At 42.2% G+C, this 25,145-nt stretch overlaps 1 protein-coding gene across 7 annotated transcripts in view; it reads left to right on the forward strand.

Moving 5' to 3' along the window:
• TENT4B (terminal nucleotidyltransferase 4B) overlaps window positions 1–25,145 on the forward strand; it is a 76,979-nt gene that overhangs the window by 32,160 nt on the left and 19,674 nt on the right. For 4 of the 7 annotated variants that reach the window (XM_042918150.1, XM_042918144.1, XM_042918147.1 and 1 more), the window contains exons 2-4: window positions 8,576–8,672; window positions 11,151–11,227; window positions 23,825–23,948. In XM_042918150.1, coding sequence (XP_042774084.1) covers window positions 8,576–8,672; window positions 11,151–11,227; window positions 23,825–23,948 — 298 coding nt within the window. The remainder of the gene's footprint in view (window positions 1–8,575; window positions 8,673–11,150; window positions 11,228–23,824; window positions 23,949–25,145) is intronic. The other 3 variants (XM_042918151.1, XM_042918148.1, XM_042918145.1) reach the window with 2 other exon arrangements.

The following is a 25,145-nucleotide window of genomic DNA, read 5'->3' on the forward strand; positions in this document are numbered from 1 at the left end:
CCTTCAAGTTTGGCAGGAGGAGCTTGTTTTGCTTTTTTGTTTTCCTTTTCTTTTTCTGTAGTAACCATTTAGAGGGCATCTCATTGTTGCCTGCTTTCTGTATTGCCTCTGTCCTAGATGGTGGTAAAGGGTCCCTTCCCCTTAGCTGGGCATCTGCCTCTTTTTCTTAATTGCATTTATTAGCTTTAGTTATTCTTGTAACTTTGGTTTCTCATATTGCTTATTTTTAGTGTTTTTACTTTACTCCTTCTTCCCTTGAATACAACCAAAATAAAAGCTTCTGTTCTTTTTTTTTTAATTTTTTTTTACATTTTTATTTATTTCTGATAGAGACAGAGCACAAGTGGGGGAGGGGCAGAGAGAGAGGGAGACACACAATCTGAAGCAGGCTCCAGGCCCCGAGCTGTCAGCACAGAGCCCGACATGGGGCTCGAACCCACAAACCGTGAGATCATGACCTGAGCCGAAGTCGGACACTTAACCGACTGAGCCAGCCAGGCGCCCCAAAAGCTTCTATTCTTAATCTGAGCTCATGATATATGTGTTTACAAATAATTTTGCTGCCAAGAATCTGTCAGGTTGGCTTTTATTACATTAGTTTTATGTGGTTAACGTGACAACCCTTGAAGACCATGTCTTCTGACTTAAATTCTCAACTGAGCTGTCCCTATTGAAAGTGCGAGACTGCCAGTTTGATTTTAAATATTGGAAGTGAGTTACAGTGAGATAGAGCTGCAGAGCAACAACCTTCATGTTCCTTTGCTTCTAAATGCGTTTGGCGTTTGTTTCTACTTGAAGCTAGCGTTTCCCTGATGCTTTTTTTTTTTTTTTTTTTTTTTTTTTTTTGGAGGAAGAACCCTCTCCCTTCTGTGGACAGGTCTGGGGGCAAACGGCTGAGACATGAACTGGGGCCCTGGGCTGCCTCCTGTCAGGAGATCACCTTCACGCCTTCTCTCCAGTGTTCCAGTGTGTAGCTCATTTCTTACTGGCGTGAACTCCTATATATAGCACCTAAAATCAAACTGTTCTCGTCTGTGTGTGACATGAAGTAGTGCTCTAATCTAATTCCAGGACGTGATGAAATCTTCCTATTAACAATATAATAGTTTTCCAAATTTGTGTCAAGAAATAACCAGAGAATTACATTTATTAAGAAAATGCCCCCCTCCCCCCCCCCCCCCACTTTTTGGCCAGACTAATAGCATTTATGTGACATAACACATACTGCTGTGTTAGTAGTAGGCTAGGGCCTAGTTCTCAGTGATGTGTCTTTGCTGTTTAGCTATTTGCTGTCTAAGTGAGCTGTTGGCAATTTTTTTTTTGAACAGTGCATTTTTTTTTTTAAAGATTTTATTTTTGGGGCGCCTGGGTGGCTCAGTCGGTTGAGCGTCCGACTTCAGCTCAGGTCATGATCTCGCGGTCTGTGAGTTCGAGCCCCGCGTTGGGCTCCGTGCTGACAGCTCAGAGCCTGGAGCCTGCTTTGGATTCTGTGTCTCCCTCTGTCTCTGCCCCTCCCCTGCTCATGCTCTGTCTCTCTCTGTCAGAAATAAATAAACGTTAAAAAAATAAAAAAAAATAAAAAAAGATTTTATTTTTAAGTAATCTCTGCACCCAACATGGGGCTCGAACCCACAACCCCAAGATCAAGAGTCACATGCTCTACCAGCTGAGCCAGCCAGGGGCCCCTGAACAGTGCAATTTTTTATTTTATTTTTAAAATAGTGGTAAAATACACACAAATAAATTTACCGTCATTAACATTTTTAAGAGTACAGTTCAGTGGCACGTAATTCATAGTGTTGTATAATGATTGCCATTGTGTAGTTTCAGAACATTTTATCCCCAAATAAGCCCCATACCCGTTAAGAAGTCACTTCCCTTCCCCCCGCCCCCCTAGGCTCCGACGGCCAATAATCTGCTTCTGTCTCTGTGGATTTACCTGTTCTGGACCTTTCATATGAATGGAATCATACAATAAGTGGTCTTTTGTGACTGGTGATTTCAAAGTTCATCTATATATTGTAGCATAAATCAGTACTTCATTCCTTTTTTTTTTTTTTTTTTTTTTTTAAACGTTTATTTATTTCTGAGACAGAGACAGAGTGTGAACAGGGGAGGGGCAGAGAGAGAGGGAGACACAGAATCTGAAACAGGCTCCAGGCTCTGGGCTGTCAGCACAGAGCCCGACGCGGGGCTCGAACTCACAGACCGTGAGATCATGACCTGAGCCGAAGTCGGACGCTTAACCGACTGAGCCACCCAGGCGCCCCCTTCATTCCTTTTTAATATCTATCGTATTGGGTATGTCATATTTTATTGACAAGTCTTTTGGTTAGCTAAATTTTTAAAACTTATGTTAAAATACACATACTTTAAAATTTACCATTTTAACCATTTTTTTAAATGTTTATTTTTGAGAGAACGAGGGGGAGGGGCAGAGAGTGGGGAGGGGCAGCAAGGGGGGTGCAGAGAGAGAGGGAGACAGGATCCAAAGCGGCCTCTATGCTGACAGCATAGAGCCTGAGGTGGGGCTCGAACTCATGAACTTTGAGATCATGACCTGAGCCAAAATCAAGAGTCAGATGCTTAACCGACTGAGCCATCCAGGCACCCCACCATTTTAACCATTTTTAAGTGTATATAGTTCACTGGCATTAAGTATGCTCACACTGCTGTGCAGTCATCAGCACTACTGTCTACCTCTAGAACTTTTTCATCTTCCCCAACCGAGACTTTGTACCCATTAAATACTAACTTTCTATTCTCCATTCTCCCCCAGTCCCTGGCAACCACCATTTTACTTTCTGTCAGTGATAGGGAGCTTGATTACTCTAGATCCTTAAGAAAAGTAGAATCATACAGTATTTGTCCTTTTGTGCCTGGCTTATTTCACTCAGCATAAAGTCCTCAAGGATCATCTGTGTTGTAGCACATGTTAGAATTTTTTTTAGTTGCTTTTTAGTTGCTTAATAATATTCCATTGCACATATTATACCATGTTTTGTTTATCCATTCATCTGTTGATGGACACTTGGGTTGCTTCTACCCTTTGGAATATTGCTCATAATGCTATTATGAACGTGGGTGTACAAGTATCTGTTTGAGTCCCTGCTTTCGGTTCTTTTGGCTATATACCCTCAGGTGAAATTGCTGATCATATGGTAAATCTATATCTAACTTTTTGAGGAACTACCATACTGTTTTCCACAGCAGCTGCACCATTTTACATGCCCATCAGCAATGCGCAAGATGAGTTCCAGTTTCTCCATATCTTTGCCAACACCTATTATTTTGTTTTTGTTTTTTTTTTGATAGGTGTCATCCTAATGGCTACTTGAAATATGTATTTTAAATTTTAGTTTATAATTAAATGTCATTGTATAGGCAAGCACATAGCACTTAACACTAAGTTTTTTTCAAATTTTTAAAAAATATTTATTTTTGAGAGAGAGAGAGAGAGAGAGAGAGCGAGCGAGCTGGGGAGGGCAGAGAGAGAGAGGGAAACACAGAATCCAAAGCAGGCTCCAGGCTCTGAGCTGTATGCACAGAACCTGATGCAGGGTGAGATCATGACCTGAGCCAAAGTCAGGCACTTAACTGACCACCTGGGTGCCCGTAAGTCTTTTTAATAAGTAACAAGTATGACCTTAGTTGACTCTTTGATATGAACTGGGATGGGAGCACCGAAAATGTTGAGGAGACCATTGTTACTATAGTACTTCTAAAAATTATGTCTAAAAAATAATAATAAATAAAAACTGTAAGTCTAACTGTATAGATTTATTTACCGCCCCCCCCCCCCAAAGTCATGGACAAGGTAGTGCACGGCAGTACTTGATGTAAGTTGGTAGACTTGATCTATCAAGTTATTGTTGGATATATTATAGAGTTTACATATAGAGCAGGGGTCAGCAGCATTTTCCTGTAAAGGTAGTAAATACTTTAAGCTTTGTTGGTTCTACGCCTTTGTCTCAACCACTCAACTCTGCTGTTGTACTACATGAAAGCAGCCATGGAAAATATGTAAATGGATGAGCATGGCTATACAAGTAACACTTTGTATGTATACGGTTATTTGTTTAAAAAAAAATTTTTTTTAACGTTTATTTATTTTTGAGACAGAGAGAGACAGAGCATGAACGGGGGAGGGGCAGAGAGAGAGGGAGACACAGAATCGGGAGCAGGCTCCGAGCCATCAGCCCAGAGCCCGACTCGGGGCTCGAACTCATGGACCGCGAGATCGTGACCTGAGCCGAAGTCGGACACTTAACCGACTGAGCCACCCAGGTGCCCCTGTATACGGTTATTTGAATTGCATTTAACTCATACCTGTCCCAAAATGTTATTCATCTTTTGATTTGAAACCACTTAAAAATGTAAAAACAGGGACGTATGGGTAGCTCTGATGGTTAAGCAGCCGACTTCAGCTCAGGTCATGATCATGCAGTTCGTGGGTTCGAGGCCCACATCGGGCTCTGTGCTAACAGCCTGGAGCCTGCTTCGGATTCTGTGTCTCCCTCTCTTTTTGCCTTTTCCCCACTCGGCTTTCTCTCTCTCTCTCAAAAATAAACATTAAAAAATTTTTTTTAATGTAAAAATATTCTGGGGCACCTGGGTAGGTCAGTCAGTTGAACATCTGACTCTTGTGTTCAGCTCAGGTCATGATCTCACTGTTCATGAGATTAAGCACCCCCCCCACCCCCCCACCCCCCACCCCCCCCCGCCCCAGCCTCCTGGAGGCTGCTTAAGATTCTCTTCCTCTCTTTCTGTTCTTCCCCTGCTTGTGTTCTCTCTCTCTCTCTCTCTCTCTCTCTCTCTCTCTCAAAAATAAATATTAAAAAAAAAAAAAAGTAAAGGTATTCTTACCTCGTGAGCTGTACAGAAGTAGGAAGTGGATGGGCTGGGTTTGGCCTGTGGGTGTGGTTTGTTGATCTGTGGTATGAAGGAATTAGTGGGTATTAGAGGTGCTGTGGAACTCTTGTGATACTTGGGTTATTTGTTGAAACACTTTGGAGTTAGCTTTTGCTCCAGGCAAAAGGCCAAGGGCTAAGGGAGTCAGGCTGCTGGAAAGGAAGAATAGTAAGCTCAGAGTAGCAGATGCTGGAATCCCAGATGGGATGTGTGCCTTATATAACAAAGATTAAGTGATCCAGCTAACTTCTGGCATGGTTCTTGGCACATCTTTGCTTTCCATAAGTGTCTGTGGGAATGTAGGTAAGATGAGGAAGGTGAACAAGGTCTGAGAAGGATTGGGCCATATTAAGTGACTGCTGTTTGGGTACCCTGTCATCGCCTTTGTGTGTGTGTGTGTGAGTTCATGAAGACCCCAGGCAGCTGAAACCTGGGGTCAGTAGGGCTCTAAAGTGTACCAGGTGCCAGGCAGCAGGCTGGGGGCCTCACTGAGCTGCTGGGTGGGTATTACCGTCCCTGTTTTACAGATGCAGGCACTGAGACGGAGGGAAGTTGGTAAATTCTGAAAGGTCACTCAGCTGGAAAACTTTTAGCTGGGATTTGAAAGTAAGTTTACCTCTCTGATCCTAATGGTTGGCGTGTTCCAGTGAGGAGACCTGTTTTTCGGATTTGGTTCTGCTGTTGATTTTCTGTGTGAGCTTAGGGAAATTATTCTCCATCCAAGAAGGAAAAAATTCTTTTAGCTCGAGTAACTTCTGCCAAGCCTGCCTCACAGAATTATTGTAGGTGATTGAAAGAGGGAATAGATAAGAGCTCTTTGAAAAATATGGAGTACCATACAGAAGCAAGATGCTTTGTCAAGGCGAGGCCCCTCCACAGGGCACTCTGGTCCTGTCTGTGTAGCTCTCAAAGCCTTGCACCAGATCTGGGAGCTTGATTCTTTGGAGAAGCCGAGCCCTTAAGCTCTCGTGAGTTTACTTTTTTTAATGCCTGTATTAAGTGGAATAGGAGCTTGAAAAGAGAGAAAGGGAGGCAGTCAGAATGGCAAGGTAAGAATGAGCTGATAGCAAAGCCCCAGAGGGCATATTCAGACCCCAGGCTGATCCAAAGGATGCTGCACAGCTACGGGTGTGCACATGATGGTCCAGAGTTATGAAACCAAAAGGAAAGTTAAACATTTTTTTAACGTTTATTTATTTATTTTTTTTCAACGTTTTTTTGTTTTTGTTTTTGTTTTTTTTTATTTTTGGGACAGAGAGAGAGCATGAACGGGGGAGGGGCAGAGAGAGAGAGGGAGACACAGAATCGGAAACAGGCTCCAGGCTCCGAGCCATCAGCCCAGAGCCTGACGCGGGGCTCGAACTCACAGACCGCGAGATCGTGACCTGGCTGAAGTCAGACGCTTAACCGACTGCGCCACCCAGGCGCCCCTACGTTTATTTATTTTTGAGAGAGAGAGAGGGAGAGTGTGCGTGCGTGCATGCCAAGCAGTGGAGGGCCAGAGAGAGACTGAGGATCCAAAGCGGGCTCCACACTGATAGCAGAGAGCCCGAAGCAGAGCTCGAACCCACAAACTAGTGAGATCATGACCTGAGCTAAAGTCAGAGGCTTAACCGATTGAGCCTCCCAGGCGCCCCAGAAAAGCTTTAAATCATGTCTGGTATGGTGATATAGCATATTTTTACCATTATTAAAGCTTTAGCATGTAGAGATGAAAGTCTGGCAATACTTACATATTTCATCTTCTGTGAGTGAAGAATAATCGCAATGTTATTTTATTACTATTACAAGCCCTTTTAAAATTATCAAAGTACTCATGTCTTCCAAAAAATGTGTACGTATGCAAAGTGTATATAATACATACGCTTTAATTTCGCAGGCTAATAGATCTATTTTGTCTGTAGTTCTTAAGAACTCTAAACTGTTTTCAGGGATTAGGGATAAATTCAGTGAGAGTCTTTAACACGGTTAGTGAGTAAGCATTATTGTGATAAAGTTCTGTGTGGCCCAGTGTAGACATATTAGAAATACTCTTAAAATAGCCGTCCTCTCAGGCCTCACTTTGGAGTGGAAGAAATAGTGTCGAAGAACTTCACAGTGCATTGCAGAGAGGTGGGACTGCTAAGGACTTAACGCAGATTTTCAAGAGAAGTTAGGTGGTAAACAGAGAGCTACTGTATTTAAAATAAATTTGGTCTGAGAGATTTAACCTGATGAAACAGTATGGGGTCCAGATCAGTTTTATAATCAAATGTTTTAAATTTTATGCACATCCAGCAAACAGGTCTTCCTGTGATATGCTGGTTGGCCACTCAATGAAAGTATCAGATGTATTGTTTCTATTTTGTTTTGTTTGCTATTCTGTTAAGAAAATTATCTAGTTAGGAATAGGGTGGGGGGAGGAACCAACATTTTATTTTTATTTATTTTTTTATTAGGGTTGTGGGTTTCTGTTTGATTTAAAGAATTTTTGTTTCTTACTGTATTTTACTGGCTTCTTTGTAAAATTTGTTTAGAGGGAAGCCACATACTTAGAGTTGTGGCTTTTATTTTATTTTAGTCATCATCATCATCGTTGTTATAATGAAAGAAAGATACTACCATGTTGCTTTATACTGGCAAAATGTATAACACATGTTTATTGAAAGTAAGTTTACTGAGGGAGGCTTAAATGAAATTTGTCTGTTAATTATTTATATTATTTGGCCTTATCTTGGTAATTCTAGCCCGTGAAGTAGGACTAGAAAATTGGTCGATTATGAAATAAACATACAAAAGTCCATAGCTTTGCTGTGTAACAGAGGATATAATTTAAAAAAAGAAAAAGACTTTACTCACTACAGCATCAAAACCCCCAAAATAATTTAAAACAATGCCAGAAATATGAAGAAAACGAAAAACGTTACAGTGGTGACATAGAATACTTGAAGATGTTAAACCAACTCGTTAATTTTTTAATTAATGTAATTCAAAGAAAAATCCCAGTGAATTTTTTCTGACGGGGGAGAGTGACTTGTTAAAATGATTTTGAAGAGCATCCAGGATAATAAACAGGCAAGAATAGCGAGGAACACTTTGAAAACTAAGAGTTTGGGGGAGGATTGGTTTTGTACTATCAGGTATTTATAGATTTATACAAGAATTTTAAAGAGTAATCTGAGCCCTAGAATAGATAGAAATAGCAGTAGATCTGAAAAGAAAGCCTAACACCTGACCCAACTATGCATGAGTTTAATATATAGACAAAGGCTTTGTGTATAAATCAGGACTTTTTCAAGTGCAAGAGAAAGAAAATCAATCATCTTGGTTTAAGCAAAAAACAAACAAAGGCATTTATTTTGTCAAGTACCTGGAGTACCCTTGGGGTGATAACTGGCTTCGGTGCCTCCAGAGGAGGCTCAAATGCCCTGTCTCTCCTGACTTTGCTTGTTTCTCAGGGTTGGCTCCTTTCTGTCCTATTGCTGATGGGCTTCCTTTCTGCAGCTTAGAGGAAAAGGAGGTGTGGTTGTTGACAGTTCCAGGCTTCTATTTTTACAGCAGAGGTCAAGGAAGAAAATGACCTTTCTTGCTGTCAGTATGTAAAATCTTAAGGAAGGACGCCGTGTGTGCTGCTGGGGTCATGTGCCCGTCCCTGGGCCATGACCATGGGATGCTGCACTAACAGGGTCACCCATGCCAGTTCTATCCAGGACTCCAGCTGTCTCTGCTGTGCAGTTTCACCAGAACCACACGGAACAATCAGGAGAGGAATTGTTCCCAAGGTGGGTGCGGCACGGGGTGACAGAATTACTGGGGGAAGGTGGAGGCAGAGTATTGGGCAGACTGGGGTGGCAAATGCGTACTCAGTCATTAAGAACAGGATGGAGTATTCAGTAAAGGGTGCTGCATACTTGGTTAACTATTTGAAAAAAAAAAAAAATTACATCCCTGCCTTTGACCATATTCAGTAAAATTCCAAATAAGTAAGTGATAGTTAAACAGGGGAAAAAAACTAACTAGAAGAAATAATGTCAACTTTTTTTATAGACTTTGTTTTTTTGAGCAGTTTTAGGTTCACAGCAAAATTGAGTGGAAAGTACAGAGATTTCTTCCCATTCCCCACCAGCATGGAGTACATTTATTACAATCAATGAATTTGCATTGGTACATCAGTATCCCCCGAAGTCCATAGTCTACATTAGTTTTCACCCTTGGTGGTGTACCTTCTGTGGGTTTGGAGAAATGTATAATGACCTGTATTCACCATTATAATATCATACAGTGTGGTTTCACTGCCCTGAAAATCTTGTGTTCTGTCTGTTCATCCCTTCCTCTCCCCCAGCCTCTGGTGACCCCTGAACCTTTTACTGTCTCCATAGTTTTGCCTTTCCCAGAAAGAATGTCATGTAGTTAGAATCATAAAGTATGTAGCCTTTTCAGATTGGCTTCTTTCACTTAGTAAGATGCATTGAAGTTTCTTCCATGACTTTTCATGGCTTTGATAGCTCAGTTCTTTTCAGCACTGAATAATATTCATTGTCTGGATGTACCATAGTTTTTCTATCTGGTCGTTTACTGAAGGACATCTTGATTGCTTCCAAGTTCTGACAATTGTGAACAAAGCTGCTCTGAACATCTGTTTATAGGTTTTGTGTGGACAAGTTTTCAGCTCATTTGGGTAAATACTGAGGCGCATGGTTGCTGGATCTTATGGTAAGAGTGTGTTTAGAAACTGCCCGACTGCCTTCCGGAGTGACTGTACCATTTTGTATTCCCACCAGCAATGTACGAGAGTTCCCGTTGCTCCACCCACCCACCAGTATTTGATGTTGTCAGTGTTCTGGATTTTGGCCATTCTGATAGGTGTATGGAACCGTCTTCTTGTTGTTTTAATTTGCATTTCCCTGATGACGTATGTCGAGTGTCTTTTCATACTCTCATTTGGCATCTGTGGTGGGTTTTTTGTTGTTTTGTTTTGTTTTTTTTTGTTTGTTTTAGTGAGATTTCTATTCGTCTTTTGCCCATTTTTTAATTGGGTTGTTTGTTTTCTTATTGTTGAGTTTTAAGAGTTATTTGTACTGTGTATTTTGGATACCAGCCCTTTATCACATTGTGTATTTTGCAAATATTTTCACCCAGTCTGTGGCTGGTCTTCTCATTCTCCTTATAGTCAGATATTTTTCTAATCTCAAAGTAAAAAAAGTCTTTTGAGACATAGAAAAAGGAGGGCTGAAAAGCAGAGACTACAGGCCGATAGCCTAATAACTGGAGCAGACTGCACGCACGTGCTCTATTTTGCCTACGCTGTTTTGTCTTGTGTAATTTATCTTTTGAAAATTGTGCAGGAATTTTATTTTTTTTAATTAAAAATGTTTTTTCATGTGTTTATTTTTGAGACAGAGAGCATGAGCTGGGGAGGGGCAGAGAGGAAGGGAGACAGGATCTGAAGTGGGCTCTGCATTGAGAGCAGAAAGCCCGACGCAGGGCTCGAACTCACAAACCGTGAGATCATGACCTGAACCGAAGTCAGATAGTTATCCAGCTGAGCCATTCAGGGGCCCCCGTGCTAGGATTGTAAAATATAAATTTTACCTACAAGTCAGGATTTCTGGCTTATCTTGAAAAAATGGGAAGTGTTGGCAACCATGGATTCAGATTCCTATGTGGCAGCAACTGGCCGCGTTAAGTGGAGCCACTTCCTGTAGACAGGGCGTGGGGCTCTCAGACACCACCTCCTCTACACTCTCTTGTGCCTCCCAGCAGTGAGGTTACGTGTGAGTTGACCTTTCTTATTTTAGTTAGGTTCATTTACCTTAGCTGTCTCTTCCTCTTAGATAAAGGTTCATAAGTGTAAGTTATGAAGCAACTTAACTGAAGCAACTTCACAACATGGAGAAACTAACAGGGAGTGTATTTGCTGTCTGTGGCAAAAGGTTAATAGCCATAATATGGAAAGAACACTAATGCATCAGGAAGAAAATAAGACAAACACAACACAAAAAAGAAAAGTTAAAATTAAAGAAAAAAAAAAGAGGTTAATTCCCAACAGGCCATAAACTTCGTGACGGCTGGGGGTATGTCTGCCTTGTTCAATGTAGTATCTCAGTGCCTAGCTTAGTGCCTCCCACTTTGTAGTAGTCAACAAATATTTGTTAATGATAATTAGTGATAGATGATACGTACTGAGGGTTTACTATGTACTTAAGTAAGCCATCAACCCTGTGCTAAATCCTGCCCGTGCTCTTGTTGAATCCCTCTAGAAACCTGCCAAGATAAGTGCCATGATCCTCACTGCCCAGATGGGACACGGGCCTGGAGACGTAAAGCCCCCACTCAGGTCGGATTCCAACTGATATTCTTTAAGCTACTCTGTTAATTCCATCAAATAGCTTATTGAAATGAGTTGAAAAAGAAAGAATACAATGTTCAGTAAACATGGAGAACATTTCTAACCGTATTAGGAATCAAAGACTAAACCCAAAATACCTCCCGTTGCTGTGGAGGTTGGGGAAGGGTCTTCATGTATTTCTGTGGGAGGCTTCATCAGCGTCCATTCTGGTAGAGGGTATTTTGGAAATTTTCTTCAAAAGTTTTAACTGTTCATAACTTTTAACCAAGGGGATTCCACTTCTAAGAATTTATTCTTTTTTTTTTTTTTTTAAGGTTTATTTATTTTTGAGAGAGAGAGAGAGAGAGCACAAGCAGGGGAGGAGCAGAGAGAGAGGGAGACAGAGGATCCAAAGCGGGCTCTGTGCTAACAGCCACAAGCCTGACTCAGGGCTCGAACTCATGAACCATGAGATCATTACTTGAGCTCAAGTTGGATACTCAACCCACTGAGCCACCCAGGTGCCCCCTAAGAATTTATTCTTTTTTTTCCCCCCTAAGAATTTATTCTAAGAGAAAAATTAGGGTTGATTACAGATTTATGTGCAAAGGTAGCATTATCATGTTAATTATAGTAGTGAAAAATTGGAAGCAGCCTGAATGCCCAGCGATAAAGGACTGGTAGAATAAATTATGGTATAGTCATATCCTGGAATAATATGTGGTAATTGAAGATTCTTCCTTACAGTATCAGATGACCACTGTGTTTGTCCACTGACTCTAACGTGCTGTGTGGAGTAAAGAAAGCAATTTGCAGCAGGTGTTTGGCAATGTATATGTCTGGCGCATACTCACCCCCGACTGTGTTTGCTGCTGTTAGAGGGGGTGGAGCTATAGGTGATTTTTATGCCCCCCCCCATGTACTTTTCCAAACAGCTGTAAATTCCCATACTTTGTTTCCGAGTTTATTATATTGGTAATTCTGAAAGAATATAGGACCTCATAAAGTTACCCTAGGTTGACGTACAGTAGGTTTTCTGTGAATGTGTAAAATTCTTTGTGAAATCCATTTGTTTTCATTTTTTTCACTTCAACTTTAAAAGTCTGTCAATACGGGCACCTGGGTGGCTCAGTCGGTTAAATATCCAACTCTTAATTTCAGCTCAGGCCTTATTCCAGCGTTCATGGGATTGAGTCCTGTGTCAGGCTCTGGGCTGAGCATGGAACCTGCTTAAGATTCTCTGTCTCTCTGTCTCTCCCTCTCTCTCTCTCCTCCCTTCTGCCCCTGTCCCTGGCTCACATGCTCACTCTCTCTCAAAAAAAAAAAAAAAAAAAAAAAGTTCTGTGAACAATACCAATACTTATCTGAAAGATCTCAACAGTTCAGGAAAAAAAGCAGTAGATTATGGAAGCCTTTCTCCATGTTAGGCTAATTCCCAGGTCCATTAGCCAGGGTAATCATTATCCATAGTTACAGTACTTTAAATGTGCATCAGGAGTTTACCCTGTTTGATATAAATTCTTTATTAACCAAATAGTCACCTCTAATATGTTTGAGATATCTGGATTTTCATGAGTAGTGGTCCTTGAAAGTGAGGTACCCCTGTATTGGTTCTGTGCCTTTTTTATCAGAACCCCAGCACAGGGGAAGACATTCCCAGTGCTTATATATTTATAGAGCAGTGTTTGTTCTTAAACACCAGCCCCTCCATCAAAGATAAATACATAAATGAATAAATAAAAAATAAAATTTTGGTATTAGAGTTGCATGTAAACACATCCACACTCTATCGTTCTCTTTAAGACTGTAACAAACAAACTTCTGTAGAGTGAACTACTTTCATTGGCATTTGGACCTTGCCAATAAGGAAAGATTCAACCTCATTTATTTGTTTTTTCCACTCAGCAAATATTTGAAGACCTCCCCTTTGGGGAGTAAACTTAATAACTAAACTTTTATTTCAAGATATTTAATCTTGTTTGGGGAATGCTATCAACTATTCTTTGAGCTTCCCAGCATTGTCCCGATTTTCTTAGATGTACTCAGAGTCACGGAGTTGTTCAGAATTTTTACTGGAAGGGGAAAGAATTTAATGGCTGAATTAGATAAAGCAAGTCCTTCCCTTTTTTCTCTCTTCTCCTTTACCTTATAATTGCTTGAAAGTAGTGCCTGGAGAGGGTGTCAAAAGTAAGAGTCTTGGGGAAAGAAGTCAGATGGTTTTCATTATCTCTCTTCAGAGCAGTAAAGGGCAAAGGGACAAAGAGGAAATGAAATGAAAAAGCCATCCTTGTGAAACACTGGCCTAATAAAGCTGTGCTCCAGAAACCGAGAGCAACAGACGATGGCATCGAAAGGAATGCTCTCATTTCTAGGAAAGCAGGTATGAGCGCTTCCGAAAAGATGAAGAAAAATGAAAACTTTATACTCTAGGACACAGAGGCAGGATCTGTTCCCTGCACTTTCACTCCCATGTCCTAACCAAGAAGGGGTTGACAGGGCAAACGGGACACTCCTTAACTATGAGTAACAGTTTTAAATGCCTGCAAAGTTTGCAGAAGTAAGACCGTAGACCATTTTCCCTTTTGAATAATTTTATGCCATCATCCATATTTTCTCCCTCCTTTTATTTATTTTTTTTTCTTTTTGATTTTTTTTAACATTTATTTATTAAGGAGAGACAGAGACAGAGCATGAGCAGGGAGGGGCAGAGAGAGGGGGGAGACACAGAATGTAAAGCAAGCTCCAGGCTCTGAGCTGTCGGCACAGAGCCTGAAGTGGGGCTTGAACTCACAAACCGCGAGATCATGACCTGAGCCGAAGTCGAACACTTAACCGACTGAGCCACCCGGGCACCCTTATTTATTTATTTTTTCAATGTTTATTTATTAATTTTTTTTTGGGGGGAGAGAGTGTGGGGAGGGGCAGAGAGAGAGGGAGAGAGAAGATCCCAAGCAGGTTCCACGCTGTCAGTGCAGAGCCCGACACAGGTCTCAGACCCACTAATGGGGAGACTGTGACCTGAGCTGAAATGAAGAGTCAGACGCTTAACTGACTGAGCCACCCAGATGCCCCTCTCCCTCCTTTTACGTCTTTAGAGTACAGTGAGAATTATTTGGGGGTATGAATATATTTCTTGTCAATAAATAGAAGAGATAGAGGGCTTTTTCTTTAGCTTTGATACTGGTGATCTTCCTAACTTAGTCATGGCTTTTTTTCAAGCAACCTTGCTGTATCCTTATCAATATTGTAGAAGATCATACACATGGTGCAGACCTTAAAATTTAAGATAATAAGGTATTCCACTTTTGAAATACTTCTAAGCCTTGGCTTTAAAAAAACCTACATGTTCACCATGGATATTTTCTTGTAGCCGTATCTCAGTGCATGTGCAGACTTATCTCCTTAGGCTGCATTTGACAAAGTAGAATAGCCATCTTTACCTCTGATGGACATCTCTAGCTCTTGGGCCAAATTGCCCTCCTTTCTTGTTCTGACATTTTGACCCACAGTGTGTGGGTGTCCCTCTCCTTGGATCCTGGTACTGAGCTCATTTTAAGGCATATAATCGCCATTTTTATCACCATGTGGACGTGGGTGTGGATAGATGTACACCAGTGATCTGAGGGTCCCTTCCTAAAGAGGCATTTCTGTGCTGCATCCTGGATCTGGGCACACAGCCGAATGAAGCCAGGAGAGCCGAGTCCGAATGAGGAGGCCTGGAGGCAGGTAATGGCTCTGGGGTTGACTGCTAGGCGGGAAGCAGGACTGGACCAGAGCGGTTCAGAAGCACTGAAGAGGAGCCAAAGGAATGTCGTGTCTGGGAAGTTGATCGAGGAGGTAACACTTGAGCTCTCAAAGGCTGAGTGAGAAGGTCCTCCAGACACAGGCCTGCCCGGGCAGGATTAGGGTTCTTGAGAAGGCCTGGAAGTTCTGGTGGCCATACTGGGGAGAAGAGCCTAAAAAGGTAGGAAGTGTCCTGATAAGGAGTTTGGAGGTGAAGCAAGTCGGTTGAGGGAGTGGAAGATGGCCTAAAGAAGGGAGAGACCAGGGGCAGGGAGGCCAGTTTGGAGGCTGCTGTAGAGTCTGAGCACTGAGAGACAGAGAGAAAGGGCTGGAGCTGTAAGGCAGCACACAGTCTGATTTGGAAGTTTTTTGTTTGTGTGTGTTTGTAGGAGGGACAGCATATGGAGACCTGTTAGCTCCAGAGGATGAGGAAGAAGGATGAACCAGGGAAGACTGAAGTTTCCATTTGGGGAAACAGTAATTCAAGGAGGAAAACACAAGGAGAAGGAATAGGTTTTGGAGAAAGATAAGGAATTTAGTTTGGGATTCGTTGATTTTGTGGTGACCTCTAGGTAGGGGTGTCTAGCTGGCAGCTGGAAATGCAGGAGCACCAGTGTGTGTGTGTGTGTGTGTGTGTGTGTGTGTGTGTGTGTGTGTGGCAATTTCTTTGTAAAAACCGACTTCTAGAGCCTCCTTGAAGATGTTCAGACTGCACCAGGATCGCCCCGGGGCTTGCTGTTAGTTACGTCTCTTGGTGCCTACGTGCATTTCAGAAAAATCAAACTGTACAGCATATAAATCCCAGCACCTCAGAGTCCCCCCTCCCCAGAGGACTGCAGCAGTTTTTGTGTATTCTTCCAGAAACTTGTCTTGTATACACACACATCTAAGTCTGTAAATCCCTAGAAAGGGTGAGTCAGACACCAACAGAAACTCAATACACATACTGTGTCAGGCATGTAGTAGCTTCCCAAATGTTGTGTCATGTGTCTGTTGCTGTGTGTGTGAATTTGGGGTCCCTCTTTGTCCCCAGGGGTCAGTGCTGCTCACAGGCTGACCCCTGAGTTCCTTCTACAGTTGCTCAGGGTCTCCAGTGACTAGGTATATAACCTTTTGATGTGTGAGGCTAGATACTTGAGTCTTTTTCTCCTTTAAATGTTAGTTTTCTTCAGCGAATATTAATTGTTATAAAGATCTTGTTATAAAAATATACAGTGGTGGGCTGGGGCTCCTGGGTGGCTCAGTTGGTTAAGTGTCCAGCTGGTTGCCGCTCATGGATGATCTCATGGGTTTTTGAGATTGAGCCCTGCATCAGGCTGTGTGCTGACAGCACGGAGCCTACTTCAGATTCGCTCTCTCTCCTTTTTTCTCTGTGCCTTTCTTTCTCTAAATAAATACATAAATAAAATAAACTTAAAAAAAGTAATAATAATATACAACCGTGGGGCACCTGGCTGGCTTAGTTGGTAGAGCATGCAGCTCTTGATCTCAGGGTCATGAGTTCAAGCCCAAAGCCCCACATTGGGCATAGAGCTTACTTAAAAATTTTTTTTTAAATATATGTGTATGCATGCATGCGCACGCACACATAATGGGAATTAATATGCATGTATTTTTTGCAAGGTAGACTATATAAATGTATACATTTAAAAAAAGGGAATTCCCACCCACCCCCAATTCACTTACCAGATTTAATCACAGTAAACAGTATGGTATATAAATCCTGTTTTATGGGTTAGGGGTGTGGGGAAATACACACACACACGCACACACACTTGGGAAAATATTTAAAAAGTGACAAATGGCCTATAAGCTCTTTAAATTGATAATAACCCCTTTAGAAAAGCAGACAAACAAATATACACTGGTGGTTTAGAAAGAAGCACATACTAGTACAGCATGATGTGAAAAAAACCTTTAGTCTCCCTAACTGTCCTGTCATGCCCTGTCCTTCAGGTGATCGGTAATTGCTGTTAACAATTCTCCTTCTAGAAAATTTGGAATGAAGATAGAAACGTGTGTGTGTGTCTTTTGAATGAACATAAAATGAATCTTGTGAAACACATTATGCTTTTTCTTTTAAACTTAACAAATCTCAGATTTTCCTCTATTGGCTCATATAGCTCTACTTCATTCTTTTCTATGGCTTATTGGCTATAATTTAAGAGAAGGTCAGTGAGTACTGCTGTGATTATTTAATTGGATTCCATTGATGGACATTGAGTTGTTTCTCAGTTTTTCCGTATTCCAGGTAATACTGTGGTGAATATCATCATTCCCTTGTGGAAATGCTTCTGAAGGACGAAAAGAAAGGGACTTTTTTTTTTTTTTTTTTGATTTTTTTTTTTTTTTTTTTAACATTTATTTTTGAGACAGAGAGAGACAGAGCATGAATGGGGGAGGGTCAGAGAGAGGGAGACACAGAATCTGAAACAGGCTCCAGGCTCTGAGCTTTCAGCACAGAGCCTGACGCGGGGCTCGAACCCACGGACCGTGAGATCATGACCTGAGCCGAAGTCGGCCGTTTAACCGACTGAGCCACCCAGGCGCCCCATGTTTGTTTGTTTTTGAGAGAGAGAGCATGAGCAAGGGAGAGGCAGAGAGAGAGAGAGACAGAAGATCCGAAGCGGGCTCTGCGCTGACAGCAGAGAGCGCAGCGTGGGGCTTGAACTCAAGAACCATGAGATCATGACCTGAGCTGAAGTCAGCCGCTTAACCACTGAGCCACCCAGGCACCCCAGGAAGTGACTTTTTTTTTTTTTGTTTTAATCAGCTTTATTAAAGTATAGTGGGTATACAAAACACCATGCTTGGTTAATGCAAATATTCAACCCGATGAGTTTGGACATATGCATACACCCATGAGACCATCCCTACAATCAAGGTAATAGACATATCCAGCACCTCAAAAGTTTCCTTGTGTCCCCCTCCCCCTTTTTCCAGTAAGAACATAATATGACATCTGCCCTCTTCAGACATGTTTAAGTGCATAATACAGTATTGTTACCTATGGGTCTGTTGTACAGCAGGACTCCAGAGCTTATCCATCTTGCCTAACTGAAACTTTATACCCATTGAACATCTCCCAGCCCCTGGCAACTACCATTCTATTCTCCGTTTCTGTGAGTTTGACTATTTTGGGTAACACATTATAAATGGACTGGCTTATTTCATTTAGCATAATGTCCTTGAGGTTCATCCATGTTGCAACTTTGAAGATTTCCTTTTTAGAGACTAAATAATGTCATAGGTATAGACCACATTTTCTTTATCCGTTGGTCCGTGGACATTTGGGTTGTTTCCATATCTTGGCTATTGTGAGTAATGCTGCAGCGAGCATGGGAGTGCAGGTGTCTCTTCAGAATCCTGATTTTAATGGAAGAAGGGGAATTTTAAAAATTATTCATAGAAATGTTATTTATCATCAATGAATACAACAACTGTTGGAGAGGTCGTGGTCATTTATACCTTCACACATAGCATGCAGGTGCCTTTTCCATATGTCTTTGTCAAAATTAGTTATTATTAACCTGAACATTTTTGCAGGGGGGTGGGTATCTTGTTATAGACGGTAATTAAATAGAACTTTGCCAGTGCCTTCATGTGAGTCTGAAGTTAATAATTAATGAGGACTTCAATTCTGAAAACTGAAAAGCTGGACCTTGATGTGTGGAGGTGGCCCAGGCGTGTTGCAGGCCAGCAGGTGTCCCTCAGTTAACGGGTGTTAGCCCATGAACGGATGTGGGGTGAGCCGCAGTGGGGGCCAACGGGGGCTCCTCTGCCTGCCTTGGCCTGGGATGAATCTGGGAGGCTGCCTCTGGCTTTAAGGGTGCTGAACTCCTCAGCTGCTCACATCCACCCCTGGATAGTCCAGGTGAAAACAAGTTCTTCCCTTTTCTATAGCAAGAAATTGAGCTTTCTGAGGGCCATTTTTTTTTTTTTAAACCTTTTTCCCCCTGCCATATGATAAGCATTATGGAATTTGTATAATTTGGAAAGGCTAGCATTTCTCCTCTGGTAGAGCTTATCTCAGAGCAAAAATGATTTTTTTCACTTCTCTATTTTGACTTAAATTGTCTGTGCATTGTAGTTTTTAAAATACAGAAACTTTTTTTGTTTATATCTCTTTCTTTGTCACATTAAACTTTTGTGTTACCATTAATTTTGAGGTCAATGTAAATTTTACCCCAGCAAATTAATTTTGATTCTCATTCTTTTTTGGAGCATGGCATCCTTTCCAGTTACATAGTGACACTTATTTATATTGCTTTTATATTACATACTTATCCTTTGTAAAGAGGAGGTGTGGTGTGCTTTCTTGCTCACTTTTCCAACTCACATCATCCTCCACTGATGTCCTAATAGAGGGCACTGTGCTTTGGTCATACATGAGTTTTGATCAAGAGTTATATTTTCTAATTAAAATGAGAAACTGTAAAACTGGATATGAGGCCTTCAGCTGTATTTACTAATTAATCATACTGAGTTTTGATCCAGATGTGGGAGGAACTGAAAATTCCCCTGTGTAAGTGGAGGATTTCAGAGGCATAAAGTTCTGTTAATTTGTGAGAGCAAGCTTACAGAGTTTCTCTAGTCTCCAGTCTTTATTAGGTCATTGTGCTGACCTTAATAAAGTGTGCCAGGCATGTAGTGGGCACTCCAAAAATGGGATTCTGTTCCTTCCGGATTCTTTAAGCACCTAGATATACATGGTGCCATGCCAGTAAAAGTCCATAGAGATAGAGTCCCCTCAAGATTATGTAAAAGCTATACTGGAAGTGGATTTCCTAAATGTACTAAGATTTCACACTCAGGTCTTTAAGTATTTTACATGCAGCTAATTACATATAGGCAAGAGAGGAAGTCATGTTTGTATTCAGTGTGGGAAGGAGATGGCCTTGGCTGATGTGAGATGGGTTCTTGTGTTCTTATTGTTCAAGTTTGTTTTAGCTTTAATGGCCCTCCTTTTTTCCATGTTCCTCTTTCCCTCATCCAATATTGCACATGCAAATCAATAAAAGAAATCGGATAACCTGTGGAACCAGTTTTTCCTAAATAGGGAGATGGTTCCATGGAATATTAATGTTCAGAGTAGTCTTATTTTAAAGATTTTTACTTTTATTTATTTATTTAAAAAAAATTTTTTTTTTTAACGTTTTATTTATTTTTGAGACAGGGAGAGACAGAGCATGAACAGGGGAGGGTCAGAGAGAGGGAGACACAGAATCCGAAACAGGCTCCAGGCTCTGAGCTGTCAGCACAGAGCCCAACGTGGGGCTCAAACTCATGGACCGCGAGATCATGACCTGAGCCGAAGTTGGCCGCTTAACTGACTGAGCCACCCAGGCACCCCTTTTATTTATTTTTAGTGCTTATTTTTGAGAGCAAGAGAGAGTGCAAGTTGGGGAGGGGCAGAGTGAGATACAGAATCCAAAGCAGGCTCCAGGCTCTGAGCTGTCAGCACAGAGCCCAGAGTGGGGCTCAAACTCACAGACCGTGAGATCATGACCTGAGCTGAAGTTGGACGCTTAACTGACTGAGCCACCCAGATGCCCCTAAAGATTTTCTTTTTTAAGTAGGTTTCACACTTAGCACAGAGCCCAATGCAGGGCTTGGACTCACCACCCTGAGATCAAGACGTGAGCTGAGATCAAGAGTCGGATGCTTAACCGACTTGAGCCACCCAGGTACCCCTAGGGTGGTCTTATTTTAAACGCTTGTACCACTTGGGGCGTCTGGGTGGCTCAGTCGTTTGAGCATCCGACTTCGGCTCAGGTCATGATATCACAGTTCGTGGGTTCGAGTCCCATGTCGGGCTCTGTGCTGACAGCTCAGGGCCTGGAGCCTGCTTCAGATTCTATGTCTCCCTCTTTCTCTGCTCCTCCCCTGCTCGCACTCTGTCTCTCTCTCAAAAATAAATAAAGATTAAAAAAAAATTTTTAAGCTTACATAACTTAATATGCTAATTAGAAACTTAAAATCTAGTGATAAATGGGAATTTTAGAACCTTCTCTACTTTTTACAAGTTCAGAAGTGTCTTGGGGGAGTTGGCTGTCTCAGTCAGTGGAGCATATGCAACTCTTGATCTCGGGGTTGTGGGTTTGAGCCCCATGTTGGGTGTAGAGATTGCTTATAAATCTTAAAAGAATGTCTTATTAGACCTTTGTTTGCCTCATGATCATTTAGCTTCTTTATTTACACTCACAGTGACAGGGACCTCACTACCCTGCAAGGCAACTCACTCCATTCCCTGCAGCTATTGTCACTGGCAAGCTCTCCTTCTGGTCATCTGAAGCCTGCCTGTGGTGGAACAGTGCAGCAGTTATATATTACTCATCACAAAACTACTTTAAATGCATATTTCTTTTCGTTAGATGGAAATTACCAAGGGCAAGGATCATGTTTGACTAGCCTTCTTTCCTTCTAGTGTGTTGAACACAGGCACTCAGTAATGTTTAGAGAATAAATCCTTATTCAGTTTCTTGTGATTTGAAGATTAACTGGAAGTTGGGCTACGTATTTTTCGTCTATATTTAGAAACGGGAAGTGGGCCTCTGTGGAGTAGGTACAGTCACATTTAGGAGGTCTTTTTCCTCATTGGTTAAAATGGAAGTATCCCCTAGTGCTTTTGAACCACAAATACGCTTTGATCATTTATAGCAAACGATCCAGTTAGATAAGAAGAAATCTGTTTGTTTTCCTTTTTCTCTGTGGTCCTCATCCTTCCAAAGACCCATGCAGAAGAGCAGTGCAAGCTCTGAACTTTCTACGCTGATTATTTTAGCTGTTGTCTTCAAGAAGCTGAAAGGGAGAAAAAAAAAAAAAAGCTGAAAGGGATACCTTAGAGAAAAGGGGATAACCCTTACAGAAAATCAGAAGGTGAAGATCCTAAGGTACCCAAAAGCGTACCTGGGAAGAGTCGACCCCACTGGGAGTCTCTGGATTCATGTGTAGGACTCTCTGGAGTTTTAAAACCCAGTTTTTCTGCAGTATTGCATAGTATGCATGCAGAACACTGCTACAAATCATTCCTTACTGAATGGCCCAGGTTTTGACATTAAGGCCTGAAAAGGATCCTGGTTCCCAGCCCCTAGTTTGTGCCTGTGGACACCGAGGCTGGGAAGCGCCAGGCACTTTTTGAAGGAACACAACTGCCCTCAGGCAAAGCCTGAGTCTAGAACTCAAGGTTTTTTGACTGTTAGCCTAAAAATAAAACATTAGAAGAAGCAGAAACTGTTGATTGCTTACTTGGCCATGTTTAAAATGTTATAGCCAAGTGGGGGTTGGGAATTAGACATCTTTTTTTTTTCCCTTCCTCAAAACCATTTTTAGTTTCCTGGTGTTTCCAGCTTGCTGTGTATCCTGTAGCTGCTCTAGACCGGGATCCTTCAAGACTGTGTTACTACAAGGCCACCCTACGTGGCCACCCCCCTCCCCAGGGTGCCCCTCTTGCTTCCAGGCACTTGGCAGCCATTGCTGTTAAGTGCTTTTCTCCTGGCCTCCTGGCCCACCAGAGTTGTACTAGAGGAAACCCTCTCTGTGAGGCCTGCCCCTGGAGCCGGCCTCCCGGGTCGCCCCCATTCAACACAAGTTTAGCAGATCTCCCTCCATTTCATCCTCGCTTTCTCTCCCAGAGGTCACTGCTCAGAGCTGTACCTGCTGCCTTCATTTTCTTCTGTCCTCTGGTATTAATTGACTGCCTTCAACTCCGTAGCCAGCCTCATTGGTTTTTCCTTTCATCTTGTTCGTTGATTCCCCAGCCTGTCAGGCTTCAGCACTCACAGGCACCCTTCCTCCCTCCCTTTTTCCTACTGTTGGTTGAGCTCTGCAGCCCAGCCATTGCGTGTGTGTGTGTGTGTGTGTGTGTGTGTGTGTGTGTGTGTGATGTCTCTGGAGCCCATTCCTTTCCAGCACCTCCCTTAGGCCTTCATCCAGCCCTTCTGCAGTTGCAGTAATTTATGGACTACTCTCTGCATCCAGTCTTGTCTCTTTGCCAGTCCATTGTTTGCACGGGTGCCAGATGAATCTTCTTAAAACGCTGCGTTTTCGAAGTCAGTCTTTCCCTGGTTCTTCTCAGAAACATTGAAGTAGCTCCTTGTTCCCCTAGGAAAGTCCGAGCCTACTGTGGTCAGGTGCCTGCATTCCTTGGTGGCTTCTCTCCCTCCTCTGTTGTCCTCAGCCTGTCCACTTTGCTCAGTGCCTCCTGGATGAGCCTTGTTCCTCTTGGTCTCGGGGAGTGTTTAGCTCCTCCATGGAGCCTTGTCCGCCAGCCATTCTTTTCAGGTCTTTGCTGATGCTCACTGACTCTCCTGTTCATCTGACTCTTGATTCACTAAGCAAACATTACAAAAGATAGGCTGTTTTGTTCCTGTGAGGAATGGATTATAGAGGGGTAAGATGGCCGGTCCCCATGGCCAGGAAGCTTGCCTGTGTCATCTGGCTTCTGTGTGTGTCTGCTGGATTGGAAGTATAAAGGCAGAGGCCAGGCCTTACGTATTACATTTAAAATTTTTTTTAAATCACCAGCATGCATACACCCGGCAAGGTTCTGCACAGGCAGATAATAAATGCTATGAGAGCGGCTGGTAAGACTTATTGGAACTTCTTCTTTTATGTAACTATTTTGGCAGTTTCTATTAAATTCTGTATATTCCCACTTTAGGCTAGCATCAGTTATAGCATTAACATTTAGGTAGAAATCTATGAACATAAAGTCATCAGCGGAGTCATAAGACTTAATTAGATAAGGTTATTTAAGATAGTGATTTCTCATTAGACTGGCCCTGCCCACATTAGCTTTTCTGCTTTTTTTTCCCCCTTCAGTCTGCATGAAGAAATCAGTGATTTTTATGAATACATGTCTCCGAGACCGGAGGAAGAAAAGATGCGGATGGAGGTGGTGAACAGGATCGAGAGCGTGATTAAGGAGCTCTGGCCCAGCGCTGACGTGAGTATCTGTCTGGTTGCTGCGTGCTGAGGGCAACATCCCTGTCCGTAGCGGGGGAGGGCACGTGTTGGTGTCTCAGAGCCCACGTGCAGGCGTCTGTACACTTAGGGGCGATAGTCTTCTCTAGCCTTTAGAATCTGGGGCCTCCTGGCACCTGTTGGGATGAGCACTGGGTGTTGCATGGAAACCAATTTGACAATAAATTTCATATTAAAAAAAAAAAAAGAATTTTGGGCCTCCTAATTATTTGCAGTGAATCGGATGACTTAGTTAAAACTATTTCTTTGCAGTGCTGAAGAGCAAGACTAGAGGTAAACTATATTTAGGAAGCATTAGTACAAAGAGAAGACAGACAAGGCAGGCCTTTTTTTGTAGTAGCTGTGTTTTTGGATCTGATAGATCAAAATCCCATTACTGTTTTGTTCCAGCCTACCGTTGTAAGTGTTCATAGCTGAATGAAAATGTCACGTGGGAATCTCTTAGGTCATAAGAAGCTCGTTTTCTTAGGCTAATGCAGGCATCAGTCTGTTTTCCTATCTTGACACTCCTTCTTTCTTCTTTCTGGCCCCTCCTTGTCTCCCCGTGCAGACCCACCTAGTGAGTAGGACTCTTGCCCAGGATTTCCTCTTTGCTTATTTGTGGTTCTTGTTGAAACTAAATACTTTTTAGAGGTTTTTTTGAGGGCCTGTTCTACAGTTTTATTCATTCAAAGAAATTAGAATCTGTTACTCTGTGTTAAATGGCTTTTCTTTAGACTTTGTCTTGGGATGATAAAGGGGAAGCCAGGGAAGTTTCTTTTGTCCAGGTGGCAAAACAGAAAAGCTTTAAATGAGATACTGTAGGTAAAGGGAAGAGGAGAGGACACTAATATTTTATTGAGCAGCTTCTGTGTGTTCACAATGATTCTCCTATGTGATCCAAATCAGTAGCTCTCAGCTGGGGGGTGAGTTTGCCACCCAGGGGTCACTTGCCGATGTTGGAGACATTTTTGATTATCATTGACTGGTGAGGTGCTCCTGGCATATAGTGAGTAGAGGCCAAGGCTGATACTAAACATCCTACAATGCACAGAACAGTCCCTCATGAAGTTATCTGCCCTGAATGTCAGTAGTGCTGAGGTTGAGAAACCCTGATTTAAATGAGTCTTCCTCCTTTAGAGGTGGGGGGTTTTAACCATATTTTTGTTTACAGGTGAGA

This window comes from Panthera leo, chromosome E2 (assembly GCF_018350215.1).
Source record: "Panthera leo isolate Ple1 chromosome E2, P.leo_Ple1_pat1.1, whole genome shotgun sequence".
In the NCBI taxonomy this organism is placed as follows: Eukaryota; Metazoa; Chordata; class Mammalia; order Carnivora; family Felidae; genus Panthera; species Panthera leo.